At 40.9% G+C, this 25,678-nt stretch overlaps 1 protein-coding gene across 6 annotated transcripts in view; it reads left to right on the top strand.

Moving 5' to 3' along the window:
- ZNF565 (zinc finger protein 565) overlaps positions 1–25,678 on the top strand; it is a 25,877-nt gene extending 199 nt beyond the window's left edge. The window contains exons 2-9 of one of the 6 annotated variants that reach the window (XM_082709007.1): positions 8,146–8,212; positions 13,038–13,203; positions 14,660–14,746; positions 16,252–16,320; positions 18,552–18,601; positions 19,655–19,781; positions 20,478–20,573; positions 24,228–25,678. In XM_082709007.1, the coding sequence (XP_082565133.1) occupies positions 18,593–18,601; positions 19,655–19,781; positions 20,478–20,573; positions 24,228–25,498 (1,503 nt within the window). In that variant the 5' untranslated portion in view covers positions 8,146–8,212; positions 13,038–13,203; positions 14,660–14,746; positions 16,252–16,320; positions 18,552–18,592 and the 3' untranslated portion in view covers positions 25,499–25,678. Of the gene's footprint in view, positions 1–7,764; positions 7,873–8,145; positions 8,213–13,037; positions 13,204–14,659; positions 14,747–16,251; positions 16,321–18,546; positions 18,602–19,654; positions 19,782–20,477; positions 20,574–24,227 lie in introns of those variants that run through there. The other 5 variants (XM_082709005.1, XM_082709004.1, XM_082709008.1 and 2 more) reach the window with 5 other exon arrangements.

Below are 25,678 nucleotides of genomic sequence, written 5' to 3'. Positions count from 1 at the left end.
ATGCCTATTGTGAATGAGTCTTTGTGCCTGCATGACCAGGTGTGGGTGACTGAGTGCGCGGTTGTGGCCACCTGTCTCCAGAGTGTAAGTCTGGTTGTGTTTGTGTAACCATGTGCGATACTGTGTGTTGGGGTGTGGGGTCCTTGCTACTGTGGAGTGATAACTGCTTGTGTCTCTGTTGTGTATGTGTGACTGTACGCCTTGTTTTGGGGGGTGTGAGTGTGGTTGAGACTGAGACTGGTGCGGGTGTCTCTGCGGCTATGATTCCATGTCTCCAGGGTGAGCGTATGGTTTTGGTTCCACAATATTGTAGCCACGTGTGGTATTGTGTGCAGCTGTGTGGCTGTGACTGTATGGTGACAATGCGTGTGTATCCCTCTTGTGCCCCTTGGAGTGTGTCTGTGAGACGGTGACTGCGTGTGGTGCTGTGTTTGTAAGTGTAACTTGTCTTTCTTTGCCTGTGTGAGTGTTACTGTGTCTCAGAGTGAGTGTTCAGTTATGACTGGTTGGTGTTGGGTGGGCTGGAGTGCTAGTGATTATATGTGTCCCCCAAGTCGGTATGTGATTGTGATTGTGAGAGACATTTGTGGATATTGGTTTGGGAAGGCTGTGACTATATGGGAGTGACTTTGTGTGTCATGGTGGTGAGTAGAATTGAGTGACTGTCTTTTTAGTGGGTTTGAGATTGTGACTGTGTATAAGAGCCTGGAGGTGTCTGTGATTGTATGGTTGTATCCTTGTATATGTCTGAGTGAATGCGTGGTTGTGATTATGTTTGTGTGACACTGACCATTTGTGTCCCACCAAGTGTGCCAGTGTGAGGTGCATGTGACTCCAGTATACTGACCCTTGCAGAACCTGTGAAGACTGTGGCCCTGGTCAGTGATAGGCTCAAACTTTGTGACACTGGGATTGGACATGATGTCCAGTCTTCTCAGACTTCTGTCTCCTGTGTGGAGATCAAAATGTTCTGGTTACTTATAATTACTTTTTTAAAAAGTTTTCTCCAAGAAGATGTTGAGAAGAAAAGGAAAGAATTGCTATGGAACATCCAAAAGCTAATTTCAAGATGCACGAGTTTTTCTTCTTTCCCTGAGACATCTTCTTTTTCATGATGTGCTGCTTTTCTTTTTCTTTCTTTTTTTTTTTTTTCCCCTGAAACTTCTAGCCTAGCATCTCTTCCCCCAAAGTGACCTGGTCACCAGTATTTTGCCATTGGAGTAAATTATTGAGAGTCCTCGAGGTGAACTGAAGGTCCATATACCCCCTGCTTCCCGCACACCTAATGTTCATTACAATTTTTTTAACTTTTCATTTTGAATTAGTTTTAGACTTAAAACTCTTGCAAAATATAGAATTCCCTTATATACTTTTTTAAGATTTTATTTTTTTAATTTTATTTATTTATTTGACACAGGGAGAGAGATCACAATTAGGCAGAGAGGGAGGCAGAGAGAGAGAGGTAAGCAGGCTCCCCGCTGAGCAGAGGACACCTAGATCATGACCTGAGCTAAAGGCAGAGGCCCAACCCACTGAACCACCCAGGTGCCCCAAGATTTTATTTTTAAGTATTCTCTACGCCCAGCATGGGGCTCAAGCTCACAAACCCAGAATCAGGAGTTGCACATTCCACTGACTGAAGCACCCAAACCCCCCAGAATTCCCAAATATTCTCAAACTGCTTCCCCATTTTTCCCAAATATTCTCAACCTGCTTCCCCATTTTTCCATTTTATGGTTATGTTACCATTCTACATAATCACAGTACATAATCAAAAGCAAGAGATTAATATTGACACACTACAACTAACTAATCTACAAACTTTATTCAGATTTCATCAGTGTCCCTCACTATTGTTTTTCTGCACAAAGATCCAATCCAGGGGACGCCTGGGTGGCTCAGTTGGTTAAGCAGCTGCCTTCGACTCAGGTCATGATCCCAGCATCCTGGGATCGAGTCCCACATTGGGCTCCTTGCTCAGCGGGGAGCCTGCTTCTCCCTCTGCCTCTGCCTGCCATTCTGTCTGCCTGTGCTCGCTCTCTCCCCCTCTCTCTCTCTGATAAATAAATAAAATCTTAAAAAAAAAAAACAAAAAACAAAGATCCAATCCAGGATCATATGTTGCAGTTAGTAAGTCTGCACAGTCTTCTTTGACCTGGCACAATTCCTTGGTCTTTATTTGTCTTACTTGACCTTGACACTTCTGAAGAGTACTGACCATTTATCTTGTAAATTCTGCAATGTAGAATGTTCCCCAATTTGAGGCTGTTTGATGCTTCCTTATGATTAAATTCAGAGTATGCTTTTGGGACGAGAATACCCCAAAAGTGATGTTTTGTTTTGTTTTTTTTTTTTAAAGATTTTATTTATTTGGCAGACATAGATCACAAGTAGACAGAGGCAGGCAGAGAGGGGGGAAGCAGGCTCCCTGCTCAGCAGACAGCCTGATGGGGGGTTAGATCCCAGGACTCTGAGATCACGACCTGAGCGGAAGGCAGAGGCTTAAACCACTGAGCCACCCAGGCACCGCAAGTGATATGTTCTTATCAGTGCATCATATCAGGAGATCAAGAGGTCAGTTTGCCTCATTACTAGTGGTAACTTTAATCACTTGATTAAGTGGTTGGTGTCTGTCCAGTTTTAACACTGCAAAGTCACTATTTTTCCCATCGTAATTAATGTGTGTCTTGTAGAGAAGTACCTTAAGCTTTTCATCTTACTTCTACCTGCAAATCTTAACATTCATTGATAATTTTTGCCTGAAAATATTATTACAGGCTATCTGCCAAATGGTGATTTTTAAAATTTCCATCCTTCCTTCCAGATTTATTAAATAGGATCCTACTGTTAGAAGTGATTTTCCTTCTCCCCCACTTATTTACTAAATCATTTGTGTATATATAAATTGGATTTTTTTTCTTTTTTTAGCTCTGTAGATTATAATTAATTACTGCCACTGTGTCTTTGCTCAAATTGCCCCAGATCTGGCCATTGGGAGCTCCTTTAAGTTGACTTCTGTATGCTTTCAATGTGTCCCCTTTATTTTTTTTTTAAGATTTTATTTATTTATTTGACAGATCACAAGTAGGCAGAGAGGCAAGCAGAAAGAGGGGGAAGCAGCCTCCCTGCTGAGCAGAGAGCCTGATGCAGGGCTTGATCTCAGGCCCCTGAGAAGGCAGAGGCTTAATCCACTGAGCCACCCAGGTGGCCTATTATTATTTTTTTTTAGTACTGCCATATTTTCTGGCACCACGAGATGTTTCAAGCTGATACTGTACTTTTGTTATCCAAAACTGGATTTGTCTCTTGGTGGGTGTCAAGCCGAAAGACAAAACCAGTCAAAGAATAGGAAAAGGAAGAGTTTTCCTTACACTAAGTAAAGGAGAACACCAGGGATTTTCCCTAAAGCAGTGTCTCCCTAAACAAAAGAATTGGGGAAGTTTTAAGCTAAGGGTGCCTATGTTAACAAAGGGGCTTGTACAATGGGGAATACAGCATGGAACACAGGCAAAAGTCATCTTGAAATGACTGACTGTGAGTCAAAGTCATGAGGGCTGGCAAAAGACAGCATCATCAGTTATCTGGCTCCAACTGGTCTGGTATCTGAGTGCTCAAAGGGGTTTAGATCCTACAAATACAATTCAAGAATATGCATCAGGTCAGTCTTCACTTTTGAATCAGACTGGTGAGTTTTACCACTTATTTGTCATCCCTGGTATGATTAGGTTATCTCCTGGCCTGACAGTGGCCGTTTGTTCTTACATTCTTTCACAAGATGGCCAGAGGCCTAAAATGACTTTTTCTTTTTCTTTTTTTTTTTAAGGTTTTATTTATTTATTTGACAGAGAGAGAGAGAGAGAGAGCTCACAAGTAGACAGGCAGGCGGGGGGGGGGGGGGTAGCCACACCCTGAGCAGAGCCCAATGCAGGGCTGGATCCCAGGACCCTGAGACCACAACCCTGAGACCATGACCTGAGCTGAAGGCAGAGACTTAACCCACTAAGCCATCCAGGCGCTCCCGAAAATGACTTTTCTTATATCAAGAAAGCTGTGTGTCTGGACCCCCCCGCCACGGGCCCCTAACTTTCTGTTTATACTTTTCCAGCCCCATTTCTGGAACATGTACATTTCCAGGGAACACTGGCTCCTTTTAGTAGAAAATGGTATTTAGAAACCAATATTAAATATACCCATTGCTTCTAGGTATGAAGTATGAAGTACCTCAGCTATGAAGTATATGTATCTACATTGCACACACACCCCTATATTTACCTGTGTGAATATCTATACAGATAATTCATTGTTTCATATGATTTCTCTAATTCCAGTTTAACACTGAGGGTTTATTCCAGCCTTCTCCATTTACTTTTTTTGGTAACTCCTTTCTCTGACATTGGAAAAGTCGACTCTTGGGGCGCCTTGGTGGCTAAGTGTCTGCCTTCAGGTCATGATCCCAGGGGTCTGGGATTGGTCTATATGGGGCTCCCTGCTCAGAAGGGAGTCTGCCTCTCCCTCCTCTCTCTCTGCCTTTCCCCGCTGTTTCTCTCTCAAATAAATAAATGAAATCTTAAAAAAAACAACAAAAAAAAAGTTGACTCTTATTAACCACAATATATTTATCTACTTTCTCAGTCCTAAGTAGAAAGTAGTTTAAGAATGCTGACTTAAGGGGCGCCTGGGTGACTCAGTGGGTTAAAGCCTCTGCCTTCGGCTAAGGTCATGATACCAGGGTCCTGATCAGCAGGGAGCATGCTTCCTCGTCTCTCTCTGCTTACTTGTGATTCTGTCTGTCAAATAAATTAAAAAAAAAAATGCTGACCTAAAATAAGACAAAATCAGAGAGGAAGACAAACCATAAGAGCCTCCTAACTATAGGAAACAAACTGAGGGTTAGGTGGGGTGATGGGGCGATGAGCATTAAGGAGAGCACTTGACGTAATGAGTACTGGGTGTTAAATGCACTGATAAATCACTAAACTACCTCTGAAACTAACAATACACTATATGTTAATTAATTGATTTTAAACTTAAAAAAATTGCCGACCTACACTCCCATACCTCGTACAGTTACTTTAATCTTTAGTCTTACAGTATATAGTGGAAATACAGCTTTCCCTATACCCTCCTATATGATAATGTTACTGATTTGTAATATAGATAGGTTCATTTGTTACTATTTCTATTGTATTTTGGATTTACACGCACATACATCCCAACTGATCTTAATTATTTTTTGACTATATGAAACATTACTATGGTTCTAAAAGCCTTAATTATTTTTTTTTAAGATTTATTTATTTGAGAAAGAGAGAGAGCACAGACATGCAGTGGGATGTGAGGGGCAGAGAGAAAGAGAAACCTAAGCAGACTCCTTGCTGAGCTAGAGCCCAACTCAGGGCTTGATCTCATAACCCTGAGATCATGACCTGAGCTGAAACCAAGAGTCAGATGCTTAACCACCTGTGCCACCCAGGCATCCCTAAAAGCCATAATTAGACAAAAGATCTACCCAATCACTCTTCCACCATTCCTTCTCTCCCAATCCTGTTACTCCATTCTTCCCAGACTGTTCCCACTCGCTCATTGTAGGTAACCAATTTCTTTAGTTTGTTGGGGGTTTTTATGTTTGAATATACATTAAAATATACAGAAAATTTAAACATACATAAAACTGGCCTATTTTTTTTTAAAAAGATTTTATTTATTTATTTATTTGACAGAGAGATCACAAGTAAGCCACTTAAGCCACTGAGCCACCCAGGTGCCCCCCTTTGCCTATTTTTTAATTGGGTTGGTTTTTGTTGCTGAGTTGTAGGAATTTTTTTTTTTTGTATCCTAAGTATTGATCCCTTATTAGACACATGATTTACAAATACTTGTTCCCTGTCCATGGATTGTTTTTTTACTCTGTTGATAGTTTCCTTTAACGCACAAGTTTTTTAATTTGGATAAAGTCCACAACCTATCTATTTTTTTCCTTTGTTTCTTTTGCTTTCTTTGAAATATCCAGGAAATCATTAGGTTAATTAATTACATCCAACATTGTGAAAAATTTTCCCTATGGTTTCTTCTAAGAGTTATAGTTTTAGTTCTTACGTTTGGATCTCTGATATGTTTTTGAGTTAACTTTTGTATATAGTACAAAAATAGGGGTCCATCTTCATTCTTTTGCATATAGATACCCAGTTTAACTGGTGCTATTTGTTGAAAAGTATTTGAACACATATGCAAGGGTTTCCATTCTATGCTATTGGTCTAGATATCTGACATTATGGCAGTACCACACTGTTTTGATTACTGTAATAATGAGTTTTTTTTTAAGATTTTATTTATTTATTTGACAGACAGAGATCCCAAGTAGGCAGAGAGGCAGGCAGAGGGAGAGAGGGGGAAGCAGGCTTCCCACTGAGCAGAGAGCCCAATGCAGGGGTCCATCCCAGGACCCTGAGATCATGACCTGAGCCAAAAGCAGAGGCTTTAACCCACTGAGCCACCCAGGCACCCCTGTAATGTTTTGAAATCAGTGTTTTCTGTTCTAACCAGCAGCGTTCTGTGTTCCAACTTTGTTCTTTTTCAAGACTGTTCCTTTAAAAAAAAAAAAAAAAGACTGTTCGTTCAGATTCTTTGTGTATTTTAGGATGAATTTTTTTGTTTCTACAAAAAAAATCATTGAGTTTTGATAAGGATTGCATTAAATCTGTATATTACTTTAGGTAGTATTGGTATCTGTCTTGGTCAGCTGAGGCTGCTCAGAGTTAGGGAGGCTGGAAGTCTGAGACCAGGGTGCCAGCATAGTTGGTTTCTACTTAGGGCTCCCTTCCAGGCTTGCACATGCTCACAATCTTGCTGTGTCTTCACAGGAAGACAGAGAGAGAGAGAGAGAAAGCAAGCTCTCTCTAGTGTCTCTTTTTTATTTTTTTTAAGATTTTATTTATTTATTTGACAGAGATGACAAGTAGGCAGAGAGGTGGAGAGAGAGAGAGGAAGGGAAGCAGGCTCCCTGCTGAGCAGAGAGCCCAGTGTGGGGCTCGATCCCAGGACCCCGGGATCAACGAGCCACCCAGGCACCACTCTAGTGTCTCTTTTTATAGGAATACTAATAGTATTGTACCAGGACCCCACCCTTATAAACTCATTTAATTTTAATTACTTCCACAATGGTCGTCTCTTCAAATACAGTGACAGTAGGTGTTCCAGCTTCAACATAGGAATTTGTCTTCCAGTCCTTGGGCAACAGGATATCTTATCATTTATTTATGTCTTCTTCCATTTCTTTAAGCAGTGTTTTGTAGTTTTCAGTGTGTAACTCACTTGCTTCCTTGGTTAAGTTTAGTCCGAAGTATTTTGTTCTTTTTTTTTCTTTTCTTTTCTTTTTTTTTTAATATTTTATTTATTTATTTGAGAGACAGACAGTGAGAGAGAGCATGAGCGAAGAGAAGGTCAGAGAGAGAAGCAGACTCCCCGTGGAGATGGGAGCCCTATGCGGGACTCGATCCTGGGACTCCGGGATCATGACCTGAGCCAAAAGCAGTCGTCCAACCAACTGAGCCACCCAGGCGTCGTTATTTTGTTCTTTTTGATACTGTTCTTTTCAGATACTTCATTATTACTGTGTAGAAATGCAACTGATTTTTGTGAGTTGACTTTGAAACCTGCAACTTTGCTGAATTTGTTTATTCTTTTTTTTTTTTTTTAAGATTTTATTTATTTATTTGACAGACAGAGATCACAAGCAGGCAGAGAGGCAGGCAGAGAGAGAGGGAGGAAGCAGGCTCCCCATTGAGTAGAGATCCTGACGCGGGGCTCAATCCCAGGACCCCGAGACCACTACCCGAGCTGAAGGCAGAGGCTTTAACCCACTGAGCCACCCAGGTGCCCCTGAATTTGTTTATTCTAACAGATTCGTGTTAATGTGTGAATCTCTAGGGTTTTCTACATGCACGATCATGTCATCTAAGAATAGAAGTAATTTTACTTCTGCCTTTCCAATTTGGATGCCTTTTACCTCTCTTTTTTTTGCCTAAAATTGCTCTGGCTAAGACTTCCAGTACTATGTTGATGAACATCTTTTCATATGCATAAGGGGCATTTTTACATCTTCTCTGCAAACTATGTGTTCATATCTTTTTCCTATTTTTCTTTCAGTTTTTTGGAGTTTTGTCTCAATGTTTAAGAATTCATCGGGTGCCTGGATGGCATTAAGCCTCTTAAGGTGGGTTAAGCCTCTGCCTTCGGCTCAGGTCATGATCTCCGGGTCCTGGGATCGAGTCCTGCATTGGGCTCTCTTCTTGGCAGGGAGCCTGCTTCCTCCTCTCTCTCTCTGCCTACTTGTGATCTTGCTCTGTCAAATAAATAAATAAAATCTTAAAAAAAAAAAGAATTCATCACAGATGAAGGATATTAGTCCTTCATCTGTGATACATGGTACATGTATTTTCTTTTAATTGTAAGTGGTATTTTAACTTTGTTTATGGTGTTTTTTTGCCATTCAATTTTTTTTAAAGTTATGTAATCAAATTTACCAATTTTTTTTTTTTAATTACTTCTGGACTTTGAAAGACTTTCTAAACCCCAGGATTAAAGAGGAATTTACCTGTGTCCTTTTCTAATACTTGTATGGTTTCATCTTTTCCATTTATATCTCTGATACGTTTGGAGTTGAATGGATTTAAGTTTGGAGGAATGGATTTAAGTTTATATTTTTCAAATGGCTACCCAGTTTCCCCAATACCATTATTAAAAACTTGTGATCTCATTCATTTTCATCATATAAATAATTTCCAGATATGCTTGGTACTATTTCTATGCCTTCTGTTCTGCTCCACTGGTCTGTTCATCTATTTATGCACTGCTACCACACTGTTTTAATTAAAGAGACCTTGCAGTATATTTTCATGTCTGGTACAGCCACATCCTGGAAGTCTGGATAAGGATAGACATTTGTTGCAGTCAGGATGGTTGGGTGGCTCCGTCAGTTAAGCGTCTGACTCTTGATTTTAACTCAGGTCGTGATCTCAGTTTTGTGAGATCGAGCCCCATATTGGGCTCTGTGCTGGGAGTGGAGCCTGATTAAGAGTTTCTCTCTCCTCTCTCTGCCCCACCCATGCAATCCTGCTCACTCTTTCTCTCTTAAAAAAAAAAAAGTTTCTTGCAGTGACCAGATCTAATTTGATTTGGGGGCATTTTAGGTTTTGGGTTGTTTTAAATTTGCTTCAAGCCAAATCCTTATTGTGCTTTTGATAAACTATGAGAAATTAAAAAAATATCGTTAATATACTTAATGTTTGTGAGTTAGTTGTTATAGCAGGGTTTTAAATAAGGTCTTGGTCCCCACCCTTAGACGTCAGGGCTCTGCAGACTCCATAAAATTGTATGCATAATTTTTGCAGATATTTCTTCATTTGATTTTTTTCTTGGAAGAAGTTTTAAGATTCCATAAGATTTTCGAAGAGATTTATTTAAAAGATTTTATTTATTTATTTGACAGACAAAGATCACAAGTAGACAGAGAAGCAGGCAGAGAGAGAGGAGGAAGCAGGCTCCCTGCTCAACAGAGAGCCTGATGCAGGGCTCAATCCCAGGACTCTGGGATCATGATCTGAGCCAAAGACAGAGGCATAACCCACTGAGCCACCCAGGCGCCACCTCAAAGAGATTTAAGACCCCTGAAAATTTAGAACCACAGGTCTAAAATATAAGACAGTAGATACCTGGTATTTCAGATACCTCTGAGATATCCAAAATTTGCACCCTACAATAGGGAAATAGAAGAGGAATGTTCCTCCATCTATTACATCCCCATGATGGAGTATTATCCAGCTAATAAAAAATACGCTTAACGGGGGCACCTGGGTGGCTCAGTGGGCTGAAGCCTCTGCCTTCGGCTGAGGTCATGATCCCGGAGTCCTGGGATCCAGCCCCACATCGGGCTGTCTGCTCAGTGGCGAGCTTTCCCCTACCCCCTGCCTGCCCCTCTGCCTACTTGTGATCTCTGTCAAAGAAATAAAAAATTTTTTTAAAAATCTAAAAATATATACATATATGCTTACAAAGTATTAATCAGAACAAGGAAAAGGATATCATAAACAAAATGATAAATTAAAAAGTGCTCAAATTTTGCAAAGACCCCACCAAAAATTTTCTGGTTAGTGATTGAACAGAGAAATTCACTGTATATCTGACACAATGCTTTCTGCTTTGCATACACTGTCTTATTAATTTGAACTCTCCTGAAAATTGGTCATTCACAGAATGTTCTTGATAATGAGGCTATATCAATGTACCAGGGGGTAGGAGTCAACATTTAAATGACTGTTACAGAACTTTTAGTTATTATTGGTTTCAATCACACTAATTTCCTTTTCTGTCCCTATTCGTGTCAAAGACATTTTCTCAATTGCTCATAATTTTCCTACTGCTGGGATAATAAATACCAACTACCATTACGGTAATTTATTTTAAAATGGAAACAATATTGTTATGATTTTTATTATGAAAAGTATAAACAATGCAAAAATAGAAACTTGCTGACAGAGATCACAAGTAGGCAGAGAGGCAGGCAGAGAGAGAGAGTGGGGGAAGCAGGCTCCCCGCTGAGCAGAGAACCTGATGCAGGGCTCAATCCCAGGACCCCAAGATCATGACCTGAGCTGAAGGCAGAGACATTAACCCATTGAGCCACCCAGGTGCCCCATTATGCTCTTAGTATTTTTTTTTTTTAAAGATTTTATTTATGTATTTGACAGAGAGAAATCACAAGTAGTCGGAGAGGCAGGCAGAGAGAGAGAGAGAAGCAGGCTCCCTGCCGAGCAGAGAGCCCGATGCGGGACTCGATCCCAGGACCCTGAGATCATGACCTGAGCCGAAGGCAGCGGCTTAACCCACTGAGCCACCCAGGCGCCCTGCTCTTAGTATTTTGATGGATATATTTCAAATATTTTTTTCTGTGTGATTTTATAGAGGGGGTATCACTTACATATAAATCCTATAACCTGACTGCTTTATTTAATAATGCATTGACCACGGCGCCTGGGTGGCTCAATGGGTTAAGCCTCTGCCTTCTGCTCAGGTCATGATCTCGGGGTCCTGGGATCGAGTCCCGCATCGGGCTCTCTGCTTGGAGGGAGCCTGCTTTCTCCTCTCTCTCTCTGCCTGCCTCTCTGCCTACTTGTGATTTATCTCTGTCAAATAAATAAATAATGCATTGACCATAGTAGTACTGTTGTATTTTTTAAAAAGATTTTATTTATTCATTTGAGGGGGGCGGGGAGAGAGCACAAGCAGTAGGAAGGGACAGATGGAGAGGGAGATAGAGACAGCAGACTCCCTGCTGAGCACTGAGCCAGTCACTGGGCATGATCCTGGACCCTGAGATCATGACCTCAGCTGAAGTCAGACATCTAACTGACTGAGCCACGTAGGCTCCCCGGTACTGCTGTATTTTAAAATCACTGCTTAGTATTTCATTATCAAGATGTACCTTAATTTATTCATTTTATTGTCTATTAAAGAGTGTTTATATTTCTATAATTCAATTATGAGCTATTCCCAAAAGTATTTTTGTATATACCACGTCATGTATTTTTATAATGAATTCCTTTGGGACATTAGACATTTATTAAGAATTTGCAAAGATGCAAAATCCTAATCTAGAACTCAAGGAGACAAAATGCTATTTATAGTCTTGAGAGGCGCCTGGGTTGCTCAGTCAGTTGAGCAACTGACTTTGGCTCAGGTAATGATCTTGGGGTCCTGAGATCAAGCCCTGTATTAGGCTCTGTGCCTAGCTGAGAGTCTGCTTGTCCCTCTCCCTCTCCTTCTGCCCACCTCCATGCTATCTCTGTCTCTCTCTCAAATGAATAAATAAAATCTTTTTTAAAAATTAAAAATAAGGGGTGCCTGGGTGGCTCATTGCGTTTAAGCCTCTGCCTCCGGCTCAGGTCATGGTCCTTGGGTCCCGGGATCGAGCCCTGCATTGGGCTCTCTGCTCAGCAGGGAGCCTGCTTCCCCCCCTCTCTCTTTCTGTCTCTCTGCCTACTTGTGATGTCTCTCTGTCAAATAAATAAAATCTTTTTTAAAAATTAAAAATAAATAAAATAAAATTTATAGTCTTGGGGCATCTGGCTAGCCTGATCAGTAAGCATGATTCTTTTTTTTTTTTTAAGATTTTATTTATTTATTTGACAGACAGAGATCACAAGTAGGCAAAGAGGCAGGCAGAGAGAGAGAGGGAGAAGCAGGCTCTTTACTGAGCAGAGAGCCCGATATGGGGCTTAATCCCAGGACCCTGAGATCATGACCTGAGCCTAGGGCAGAGGCTTAACCCAGTGAGCCATGCAGGCGCCCCAAGCATGTGATTCTTGATCTCAGGGTTGTAAGTTTGAGCCCTACGTTGAGGGTGGAATTACATAAGGGGAAAAAATTTTTTTTAAATAGAAGTTATAGTCTCAAAAAAAAAAAGTTATAGTCTCTATTTACTATTTTTTTTTTTTGAGAGAGAGAAAGGCAGAGAGGCAGAGAGAGTGGGAGAGAACCTTAAGCAGTCTCACAAGCCTTCAATCATGACCTGAGCTGAAATCAAGAGTTGGAGCTTAACTGACTGAGCCACTCAGGCACCCCTGTATTTACTTTTAAAGTGAAAATGTTGAAATAGGTGAGATAAAACTGGTATACAAATGTTCAAAGTAAAGGATGATAAAGGGCACTATTTACCCTGATAGTATGCTGTGAGAATTCATAAGAAGGAAACAACTTGTATGACCAGGGCAGTCATTGTCATGTCTTGTCATGTCTAAGTCAAATTGATCTCATAAAAGCTCTGTGAAGGGATATTAGTGTTCTTGAGTCCTATACAGGACTTGCAGCTTTCAATCATCAGAGATCCAAAGTGTGACCAATGGGGCAAAATGAGTTTGTAGTTGTTTGGAGAATAGTTGGGCAAGTGCAGAAACATGACAGACTCACTTGACAAGAAGAGCTGAAAGGAAGCACTGCTCATCAGTAGGACATGGCCCTAATGACTTTTCATTCTTTCCCAGGCTCAACTACAGCACACATGAATATAGCTACCAAATCAAGAAGTTTGCAACTACCGGGAGCTAAAAAAAGCAAAAACAAAAGCCATTCTGTGAAAATATAACTGATTTTAGAATATCCTGAGCTGTTATTTCATGCTCAAGGGAAGATTGTTTAAAAAAAAGAAAAGTAAGTATTTTCTTTTTCATTGCTATTTAGGAATAGCTTACATTTACCAGAACCGAACAAATCATTTAAAAATTGGGGTGCCTGCCTGGCTCAGTTGGGAGAACATGCAACTCTTGATCTCAGGGCTATGAGTTCGAGCCTCATTTTGGGTGTAGAGATCACTTCAATAGAAAAAACTTTTAAAAAACAACAAAAAATTTTAAAAATTAATAACATAGTTATTGAAAAAATATACACTTAAGTAAAACTAAGAACATTGAAAATCATAGCCCAGAGGTAACCAAAGTAATCTTTAAGGATAAAACTCCCTAGATATTTTTCATCTACTTTGTCTGTCTCTATTGTTTGTATTGATATATCTTTATATTTGACAAATAGGATCCCATGATGCCCAGCTTTTTTGTAACCTGCTTTTTTTTTTCATTTAATCATATCCAAAACATTTTTATGTTAAGTATTACATTACAAAATTTGTGAGTACTAAGAATTACTATTCTATAGAAATCTTTAATTTATTTAACCTATCTGCTCTTGTCTTACTTAGGATACTGAATATTGCCTGAGAATATATAAATCTCTTACTGTAATGATTTTTGGTTGATGTTTATTTTAGAAAAAAGTATGTTTACATCCATAAAATGCAATACAACATGAAAGATTTCACACAGTGTGAAAAATATCTTTGAAGTGTATAGAGTTGGAAATGAACCAGTACTACTCTGTTACTTCTGAAGATTTTTATTTATTTATTTGACAGAGATCACAAGTAAGCAGAGAGGCAGGCAGGGGTGGGGGGGAAGCAGGCTCCCTGCTGAGCAGAGAGCCCAATTCGGGGCTCAATCCCAGGACCTTGAGATCATGACCTGAGCCAAAGGCAGAGGCTTTAACCCACTGAGCCACCCAGGCACCCCTGTGCTGTTATTTCTGAAGCTTCCTCTGACTTTTAAAAAAATTCTTCCTTCTCACATTGACCATAGGCCAGAGTCTGAATTTTTATATGGTCATAATAGCTGAATTAGTATATTAGTTAGGCTGTTATGCTGTAGTAGCAAACAACCCCCAAATCTCAGGGACTTACAGAGTAACTTGTTATTAACTTGATCATGCTGTGTGTCTAATGTGTATTAGTGTAGGCAGGGTCCCAGACCAAAGCAGACTCCACCAATCTATAGCTGTACCATCTGACACACAGTCCCCTAGGCTACACATCAGGGAGTAAAAGACTGGAGAACTGTGCAGTCTTGCCAGTGCCTCAGAATGAAGGGACAGGGACACACATCACCTTAGCTCAGATTCCATTGGCCAAAACCAGTTTATGGCCTTGCCTCACTGCAGGAGTCTGGAAAATGTCATCTCTGTGCCCAAAAGGAGAGGAAAACTGGATAATGGTGAAACAGTAGTAATTCAGTTAATGTCTACAACACTGGCTAAGATCCATTTCTTTCTCTATCTGTAGGAAGTTGCTTCTGTAAATTAAGCGTGATTTCTTTTTGGAGCAAGGAGGATATCCTGGATTGAGGGTTGACAAGAGCTCTGTGTACAGGTGAGTGAGGAGACTAAGGGAAATGGAAGGTTTTCATGTGAAAGCTCACTTTCCCTGTGGGAAGTCAGGAGCTTTAAGTTATTGTTTGAGAACAAGCCTCTCAAAGGCTCTAGAACTAATGGAGGAAATCAAGCTCCTTCAGCATCTAAGTTCCCAAAGGCACCTCACTATCACTCATAAATCATTCCATGCATATTTCCTTTTATAATTCACCCCCCTAATGAAGAGGAAGGTATATATTCTATTATTTGTGATTATAAAACATATGCTTAAGGGAAAACTTGAGAATATAGAAAAAAAAAAGATTCTTTTTGTAGATACACCCCTAGAGACAAATGTTGAAAAATGTAATTGAAAACCCTTTCAGTCTATCTTATGGGCACACACACGTGTGTATATAGAACATAGGTTATATTCTTTCTATAAAAATAGGATTACACTATACATACTGTTTCATTAGCTACCTTATTCACCTAAAGTTGTTTGACGTCTTAACATCAGCAAATATATGTGTTGTTCATTTTATGGCAAGTCTGTTTCTATGGTGTGAATATACTGTAATTTATTTAATCAGTCCTCCTTTTAAGTTCTCTCCAAGTTGTTTCCGATGTCAGCAGTGTCTCATGTCGCCCCCACATGTCTTTCAGATAGTCTCAGCTATGGAATTGCTTCATCAGAGGACATACCTAGTTTAACATTGCCTTGCTGGATATTTATAAACCAAAATCCACTGTGCATGTGATGGTTAATAATAATCTCAAGTACTAAAGTCTAAAACACAACTCATAATTGGTTTATTCAAACCTGCTCCTCTCACGCTTCTCTGTGTTATAAAATGACAACCTCATACTTCCAGTTACTCAAGCCAAATGGCTTAGTGTCATCATGGCTTCTTCTTCTTCCTCTTTTTTTTTTTCTTTGCTTTCATAACTAAAAGTAGCAAATCCTACCAGCTCACCCGTTGCCTGGGTTACTGCGGTAACCTTCCACTTGTCTCCCTCCTTCCTCCCTTGTCTTCTTAGTGATCCTTGTCAGTGTAAATCAGATTACACCATTCCTTGTTTTAAAACATTTTAGTGTTTCCTGTCTTACTAAAGAGTAAAAAACCGAAGTTCTTACTGTGGTGCACAAACTCCATGTGACCCAGCTTCCAGCTACCTCTCACCCAAGTGAGCTTCTGATCCTCCTCCTCTTGCCCACTCCATTCCAGCCACCCTAGTCTCTTTATTAATTCAAGAAAGCCTGCTTCTGCCTTGAGGCCTTTACAATTGCTGTTACCTAATCTAGGAATGCACTCCTCTCAGATACCTGCATTTTTCACTCTATTCAGTCTGCCCTTGCATATCACCTCAATGAAGAGCCATCTCGGGCCACCTTTCCTTCTCCCTAAGCTCCCTATCATCTTACTCTTCTTTTAATTTTTCTCCACAGGTCTTTGGCCACCTGATATCTATATAGGAATATCAGTGTCAGTGTATCAACTTGTTATTGTCTCTTTCCATTAGAATGTGAGATGCACTGGGACAGGGACTGGATTTATTATCTTCCTCACACCTAGAACCATGCCAATTGAGGTAGGATCTCAGTCAATCTGAAAGAATTTTTGACTCCTCTCTCTTTCTCTGCCTACATATCTGGTCAGATGCCAGAGCCTGTTGATTTTACTTCTCTACATCTTCAAATTATACCCTTTCTCCTTATTCCCACTCTCACTATCCCGGTCAGGTTCTTTGCTTACAAAAGTATAAGCACCTTTCACTTGGTCTCTCTGACTCCAATTTTGCTTCTCTCCACTAAAAGAATCTGGCTATATTGGCCTTATCACTTCCCTCTGTAAATTCTTCAGTGGCCTTCCATTCCTTACTGGGTGAAAAGCAAACGTTTATATTTAAGTAAGTATTCATTCACTTGACCCTTCTTCTCCAGACACTGTGGTGAGTGCCAGTCACAGTGATGATGAGACCTGATCTTTGCCCTCATTATTATCTTATTTCATTCATTTGTCTTCATTTTCCAACCCCTGATGTCATCTCCAGCATTATCTTCCTCTAGATTCTAGAACTAATTAAATTTAAATTTAATTAAAATTCAGGAAAAAAATTCAGTCCCTCAGTTATGCTAGGCACTTTTTAATTGCTGATGGCTACGTTATTGACAGTACAGATACAAAGATTTCCATAATTGCAGAAAGATTTGTTGGATAGCACTGGTCTAGACCTTTCCCCAAACTATAGAACGCATTCCAAACAATACACCAAATACTTTGGTCCACTGTCATTGCCTTTCACCGATCAGAATATTCTTCTGTACCTTTTCTGCTTAATGAAGCTCTCTGATTTTTATGTTCCAATTCATATTCTTCAACTTATAGTACATTTTCCTTGACACCACTGCCATTGAGTAAGTTAGTCTTCCTTCTGACCCACCCATCCGCAAACCGTAGAAAGCTTTTTGCACCTCTGATTAGAACCAGCCTTACTACCCTCCTTAAAACCCTGGAGTTCTTGTTACTTTGAGGTACAGGTGATTTTTCACAGAACTCCAGTCTTATCAAATACCAGCCAGTGAGGAAGTGATGTTCTGTGAGAAAGCAGGAGGGGAGGCTTAAATGGAAAGTTAGGAGTACTGGCCCAAGAGGCTTCTAGAATTTGAGTTCCCATTCAGGTCAATACTCTGGGTATTCAGATGTACTTGTAAGATACCTTTTACTGTGATTTTCTTATTCCAGACTGGTGAGCCCAGCCAAGGTTGGAGTCTTTGATGAAGCCTCTGGTGTAGGTGGTGTTTCTTTCTGGAAGTAGGGGTGCCTGGGTGGCTCAGTCAGTTGAACGTCTACCTTCGGCTCAGGTCATGATCCTAGAGTCCTGGGATCCATCCCTTTGTTGGGCTCCTTGCTCAGCAGGGAGTCTGCATCTCCCTCTGCTGCTCTCCCTGCTTGTGTACTCACTCCCCCTCTCGCTCTCTGTCAAATAAATAAAATCTTAAAAAAAGGGGGGGGGGAGTAGATTCAGGGACGTACCCAGGAGATTTTCCCTGTTTATCCCGGAAAAGCTGGAAGACTTTGTTTAGGGATGTCTTTTTCTCAAAGTTTGGCCTCCTTGAGAATGAACTTATACCTGCACTGCTATGTTCCTGGCCTGTGGGTACGGCCTTCAGCCTTAGTGGGTAAAGTAAGTGAGTCTGAGTTTTGGTCCTCCTTGTAGCAGCTGCAGAGGAAGATCACCTTGGACCAGGTGGGAGCCATCTAGGCCCCATATAGAGTATAGATTAGCATCGGCAAGACAAGGAACTGTTCAGGGCTCCTGGGTGGCTCAGTTGGTTAGGCAACAGCCTTCGGCTAGGATCATGATCCTGGAGTCCCAGGATCGAGTCCTGCATTAGGCTCCCTACTCGGGAGGATGTCTGCTTCTTCCTCTGATGCTCTCCTCTCTTATGCTCTCAAATAAACAAATAAAATCTTTTTAAAAATAAAAATAAATTAAAAGTATTAAAAAAAAAAAAGAAGAAGAAGAAGACAAGGAACTGTTCAGGCTGGAATCTATCCTGCCAAGGCAGTTGGATTCTACGTGAGTGCTGGAGCACATCTTCATTGATCCATCTCTTAGTTTACCTAGAGTTTTGGGAGTGGCTGGGTTTTGTTAACTCTGTAGTTCTTGATATTAGTGTTGGGTGGTAGGACAAGGGGGAGGGCAAGAGAATCAGAGCAGAGACATTGGAGAAGTGCTCAGGCAAGCTCAATTAATGAGAGATTTCCCTTTTTCCCCCTAATCTGCTTTTTCCGGACTCTGCACTTATCTAAGAGAAGAATCTAAAGAAATCAGAACAGCTCAGGTAGTTCTAGAAGCCATGGCACAGGTAAGTTGAAATTACCTCTATCCCTGAAATAATCTTTCTTCCTTTCAAACCATATGAACATTTGTGTTCTTTATGCTGAAACTTCCCTGTCTCACTGAGCCCTGTTCTCATTCCCAGTTCCTCCATTCCAGAGGTTTCTCTGCTTCCTCACCAACATGTGTTATTTTGGTTTTTTGGTAATAGTCATCCTAAAGGATATGAAGTGGCCTCCTCTTATGGGTTTGATTTACTTTTTCCTAATGATTAGTGGTATTGAACAACTTTTCAAATGGCTTATTGGCCATTCATAGATCTTCTTTGAAGAAATCACTACTCAAGGACACCTTGGTGGCTCAGTTGGTTGGACATCAGCCTTCTGCTGGAGTCAAGTCCCACATTGGGCTCCCTACTCAGTAGGGAGCCTGTTTATCCCTCTGCCTCTCTCTATGTCTCTCATGAATAAATAAATAGAATCGTAAAAAAAAAGAGAGAAATCACTACTCAAATTTTTTGCTTAGTTTTTAATTGTTTTGTCTTTTTTGAATTGTAAGTTGTTGTATTATAAGAGTTCTTTATATATTCTGGACATAGGTCCCTTATCAGATAAAAGATTTGCAAGTATTTTCTCCCAGTTTTGTGATTTGAATTTTTCCTTCCTCCCTTCCTCCCTCCCTCCCTCTTAATGCAATGTCTAGATCTAATTTGAATCTTGATTTGAACAAACCAACTGTAAAAAAATATTTTAAGTATGATAATGATATTCTGGCTGGTATGCTTTTTTTAAAAAGGCTAATCTGTTAGCTACTAAAATACTATGATGTTTGGTATTTGCTATGTAGGCTCTCCCTCAAAATACACCAGGGGTAAAACAAAAACAAAACAAAGCACAGAGAAGGGAAAAAATAAAAAACAAAATTTGCAAAGTCATGTTAATTGTTGAAGCAGAGCCATGGATTCAGGGGGGTCATTATCCTACTCTGTATACTTTTGTGAAATATTTTGAAAATTTTCGTAATAAATGAAAAAAACAAAAGTCCTTTCATTTACTAGTAATGCGTGGGCTTACTATTTCAGGGATTGGTGACATTCAGGGATGTGGCCATAGAGTTCTCTCAGGAAGAATGGAAGTGCCTGGAACCTGCCCAGAGAGACTTGTACAGGGATGTGACTCTGGAGAACTTCAGTAACTTGGCCTCGCTAGGTAAGGATGTTGTGTAATTCAGGGCCAGAGAGGAAACTAGACACCCAGGGACTGCAATGGTGGATTGTTACCACCTCTGGTAAAGGGAGAAAACTGCCACTGGACAGTGGTGAGAGCTGGAGTCATGGAGAAGGGCACAGCTGGTGGCATTTGTAGCCACTTCCAGAACTCCCCTGCCAGAGGAGGGAGGGAGAGGGATAAACACCCAGAACTCTCTCATCCTACCCTCTGGCCTCCTGCTGATACTTTCCATATGCCAAACCCAATGGGAAACCATGGGGTCAGGATAGTACAGTCCTTACAGGTAAACTGCCTGGGGCACAGAGCAGGACCAAGAACAGGGAGGAATGGATTGAGAGGGGAGGAGAGGGCAAATGGAGAATGACCACTACAGTTAACTACTCGAAATAATTCCGGTCTAGCCTTCTGGAATTTCTATTATCTTCATGGTGAATTTCTAGGGAGACTTACAAGTTTCTGGCTGAATTTCTGCTCTCTGTTCCCAGGGGAATTGCTTGTGCTATATGGAAATGGAAATGGGTAGCTCCATGAACACCTCTGTCTTCCTATCCTTTGGGCAACTTTTTTCCTTCCCTCATTCCTTCCTTCATATTGTCTCTCTTTGTTGGTGACCAAGGGACTGGGTGTGAATTTTGGAACAGGACAATCATGCTCCATTTCTTTTCCTGTAAACAGGACTTTCCATTTCTAAGCCCGATGTCATTTCCTTATTGGAGCAAGGGAGAGAACCCTGGATGATTACAAATGATATGACAGGACCATGGTGTCCAGGTGAGCGAGGGGTGATCCAGTGGGGGAGGTCATTGAGAACAATAGCCAGTGGGTGAGTCGACTGATAGCAGTAGCTTGAGTTATTGTTGAGAAGCTTCCCTCCAAACCATACCGAAAATTGTGGCACAATGGCCTGAGACATAAAGACAGGAAAAGCAAAGATCTTGTCAGCATCCATCCCAAGGGAACCTTGCCCTTGCCCTCACGAATCCCTCTCTTCTTTCTTCCTACTTAGTTTCCTCCCATTTCAAAAAGGGACTTGCTCCCTTCTCCCCTAGTGGCTGCCTTTCTACCTGTTCTTTGGATCCTTTTTCTTGCAAGTAACTTCATCCCTTTAAAAAATACTTATTTTCTGGAATGCCTGGGTGGCTCAGTTGATTAAGCAGCTGCCTTCAGCTCAGGTCATGATCCCGGCATCCTGGGATCGAGTCCCACTTTGGGCTCCTTGCTCAGCAGGGAGCCTGCTTCTCCCTCTGCCTCCTATTCTGTCTCCTGTGCTCACTGTCTCTCTCTGACAAATAAATAAAATCTTTAAAAAAAAAATTATTTTCTTAAAACAGCTCACTTTACCCAATTTAGCAATTCATTTATTCTCTTAATGAGAGAGAAGGTCACATAGTGGCTAAGGGCACTGACTTGGCTTGGCACTGACTTGACAAATCTTGGCTCTGCCAATTACTAGATCTGTGTGTAGGTAAATTGCTTAGATTCTCTGTCTGCAGTTTTCTCCTCTGCAAATAAGTTAAAAACAGAGCCTTCTTCATGTGCTTATTATTATGAGTGTTACAAGAATTAATAATGTGAAACAGCCCAGAAGAGTGACAGGCAGTAGTGATCACTAAGTAAAGGTTATCAAGTGTCATTAATTAGCACATACTAGACAATATTGGAATATTTATTCAGTATTATAATACTGAATAATATTATATTATACATATAATATAATATGCAATACATGTTATATATTGCATATTATAATACTGAATACTTACTCTTTGACTACTTTGAATACTCACCAACTTCTGTTGTTGTTGTTATTATTATTTACTTTAATCTGGGATTTCTTTTTCTTTAGCTAAAGAACACCCTTAAAATTCTCTTTTATGAGGGGCGCCTGGGTGCCTCAGTGGTTAAGTGTCTGCCTTCGGCTCAGGTCATGATCCCAGGGTCCTGGGATCAAGCCCTGCATCGGGCTCCCTGCTTGGTTGAAGCCTGCTTCTCCCTCTCCCACTCCCCCTGCTTGTGTTCCCTCTCTCGCTGTGTGTGTTTCTCTCTCAAATGAATAAATAAAATCTTTTTTAAAAACTGTTTTTAGGGGCGCCTGGGTGGCTCAGTGGGTTAAGCCGCTGCCTTCAGCTCAGGTCATGATCTCAGGGTCCTGGGATCGAGTCCCACATCAGGCTCTCTGCTCTGCAGGGAGCCTGCTTCCTCTTCCTCTCTCTGCCTGCTTGTGATCTCTGTCTGTCAAATAAATAAATAAAATCTTTAAAAAAAAAAAAAAAAACTGTTTTTAACAGGGGCGCCTGGGTGGCTCAGTGGGTAAAGTCTCTGCCTTCGGCTCCGGTCATGATCCCAGGGTCCTGGGATCGAGCCGCACATCGGGCTCTCTGTTCAGCAGGGAGCCTGCTTCCTCCTCTCTCTCTCTATGCCTGCCTCTCTGCCTACTTGTGATCTCTGTCTGTTGAATAAATGAATAAAATCTTTTAAAAAAATGTTTTTAATAGATTCTAAAATAATTTTTAGATTTTAAAATAATCTTTTTTTAAAAAAGATTTTATTTATTCATTTGAGAGAAAGAGAGAGCAAGGGGGTGGGCCAGAGGGAGAGGGATTAGCAGACTCCCCGTTGAGCAGGGAGCTCAGTATGGGGCTCCATCTTAACACCCTAGGATCATGATGGGCCAAAGGCAGATGCTTAATCAACTGAGCCACCCAGGCACCCCTGTTGTAGGATATTTTAAATGAGAATGGAGTTCTGTGTTAGCAGCTATTTTCTCAGCCCAAAGAACAAATCACACCACTGTCTTTTCTCTTGCAGTGTGGTCACTAAGTCAAGTTGTTACAATTTTGCAAAATATTCTCCACATATATTTAAAACTAGTATTCCTTGGGTAGGACACTTGCCTCTCTGTTTACGTCTAACCCTTTTGATTATATCATTCAGGATCTGCGTGTCCTTTTAACTTTCTTTGCACTGGTACTATGAAATTCTGAGAGCTGAGCTGTTTTTGTTTTTTTTTTAAGATTTTATTTATTTATTTGACAGAGATCACAAGTAGACAGAGAGGCAGGCAGAGAGAGAGGAAGAAGCAGGCTCCCTGCTGAGCAGAGAGTTCAATTCCAGGACCCTGAGACCATAACCTGAGCCGAAGGCAGAGGCTTTAACCCACTGAGCCACCCAGGCACCCTTATTTCTTTTATTATAAGTAATATTACTGCATTTTACATTTTTGTAAAAATAAAATATAGATCCTCGTTGCAAACTTGAAATGTTTGCAGTGAAAGATGAAAATAGAGTCTCATTGCAAAACTTTTATCAGTACAGTCCATCCTTTATTACATCACTTAGTGCTTTTAACCTTGAATTCTTTTTTTTCTGATATCCTATCAAATGCCCTCTTTATTGCCTTAAAAATTACGACAGGGACGCCTGGGTGGCTGGGTAGATTAAAGCCTCAGCCTTCGGCTCAGGTCATGATCTCAGGGTCCTGGGATCAAGCCCCCACATCGGGCTCTCTGCTCAGCAGGGAGCCTGCTTCCTCCTCTCTCTCTGCCTGCCTCTCTGCCTACTTGTAATCTCTGTCAAATAAATAAATAAAATCTTTAAAAAAATAAAATGGGGGGATTGGGACACCTGGGTGGCTCAGTGGGTTAAAGCCTCTGCCTTTGGCTCCGGTTATGATCTCAGGGTCCTGGGATCAAACCCTGCAGGAGGCCTCTTCCCTCAGCGGGGAGTCTACTTCCTCTTTGCTCTCTGCCTGCCTCTCTGCCTACTTGTGATCTCTGTCTGTCAAATAAATAAATAAATAAATAAAAATCTTAAAAAATAAAATGGGGGGATTTATGTTTTGTGAATCTTACCTCAATTTAAATATATATAGGGGTGTCGCCTGGGTGGCTCAGTAGGTTAAACCTCTGCCATCAGCTCAGGTCATGATCTCAGGATCCTGGGATTGAGCCCCACATCGGGCTCTCTGCTCTGCAGGGAGCCTGCTTCCTCCTCTCTCTCTCTCTGCCTGCCTCTCTGCCTACTTGTGATCTCTGTCAAATAAATAAACAAAATCTTTAAAAAAAAAAAATAGAAAGAAATTGCACAGCAGTATTTGAGACTTATATAATCATTCAGTTGTTTGTTTGTTTGTTTTAAAGATTTTATTTATTTATTTGACATACAGAGATCACAAGCCAGCAGAGAGGCAGGCAGAGGGGAGGAGGGGAAGCAGGCTCCCTGCCGAGCAGAGAGCCTTGGCAGGGCTTGATCCCAGGACCCTGAGATCATGACCTGAGTTGAAGGCAGAGGCTTAACCCACTGAGCCACCCAGGTGCCCAGTCATTCAGTTTTTAAGGTGACTTTCATTTTGTCTCTCTGATCTGCTATAGAATTTTTTATTTTTCTTTAAAGAATAAAACTGTTTGTATTCTTTTTCTTCTTCAGAGCTAGAGTCCAGGTGTGAGAAATTTCCACAAAAAGATATTTCTGAAATAGAGTCATTCAATTGGGAGATAATGGAAAGCCTTAAATGCTATGATTTTGATGGCTTCAGTTTGAGAGATGACTGGAAATACAAAGGCCAGTTTGAAAGACACCAAGTAACTCAGGAATGCTGTTTCAAGCAAGTAAAAGTCACATATGAAAACGTGCCCACTTTTGAGCATCGTGCTTCCCTCACTTTACATCAGAACAGTGAGACTGGTGAGAAACTGATTGAATGTAGTGAATGTGGGAAAGCATTTAGCCGTGGCTCACACCTTATTCAGCATCAGAAAACACATACTGGTGAAAAACCCTTTGAATGTAAGGAATGTGGGAAGGCCTTTAGTCGTGCCTCACACCTTGTTCAACATCAGAGAATTCATACAGGTGAGAAACCTTACGACTGTAAGGACTGTGGGAAGGCCTTTGGCCGTACTTCAGAACTCATTCTACATCAAAGACTTCATACTGGTGTCAAACCCTATGAATGTAAAGAATGTGGAAAGACCTTCAGACAGCATTCACAACTTATTCTGCATCAAAGAACTCACACAGGTGAGAAACCCTATGTATGTAAAGACTGTGGGAAGGCTTTTATTCGTGGCTCACAACTTACTGTTCATCGGAGAATTCATACAGGTGCTAGACCCTATCAGTGTAAAGAATGCGGGAAAGCGTTTAGACAGCATTCACAGCTTACTGTCCACCAAAGGATTCACACTGGTGAGAAACCCTATGAGTGTAAGGAATGTGGGAAGGGCTTTATTCATAGCTCAGAAGTTACTCGACATCAAAGAATTCATTCTGGGGAGAAACCCTACGAATGTAAGGAATGTGGGAAGGCCTTTAGACAACACGCACAGCTTACACGACATCAGAGAGTTCATACTGGTGACAGACCTTATGAGTGTAAGGACTGTGGGAAGGCATTTAGTCGTAGTTCATACCTTATTCAGCATCAGAGAATTCATACAGGTGACAAACCCTATGAATGTAAGGAATGTGGGAAAGCCTTTATTCGTGTTTCACAACTGACTCATCATCAGCGAATTCATACTTGTGAGAAACCCTACCAATGTAGGGAGTGTGGAATGGCCTTTATTCGTAGTTCACAACTTACAGAACATCAGAGAATTCATCCTGGGATCAAACCTTATGAATGTAGAGAATGTGGGCAGGCCTTTATTCTTGGCTCACAGCTCATCGAACACTACAGAATCCACACTGGTTAGAAAGCCTTGAATGTTAGGGGTGTAGGAGCCTTTACGTGGAGTTCACACCTGACTCAGTATTAGATGATGTGTATGTAATGTAATTAATGTGAAAACCTTCACTTGTCACTTCCACTACGGAACATCGGATAACTCATAGCAGAAAAATTCAATAAACGTGGGAATTCTTTTTGCCTCACA

This window comes from Mustela nivalis (genome assembly GCF_964662115.1).
Source record: "Mustela nivalis genome assembly, chromosome: 18".
NCBI lineage: Eukaryota > Metazoa > Chordata > Mammalia > Carnivora > Mustelidae > Mustela > Mustela nivalis.
This window is presented reverse-complemented; position numbering and strand designations above follow the sequence as displayed.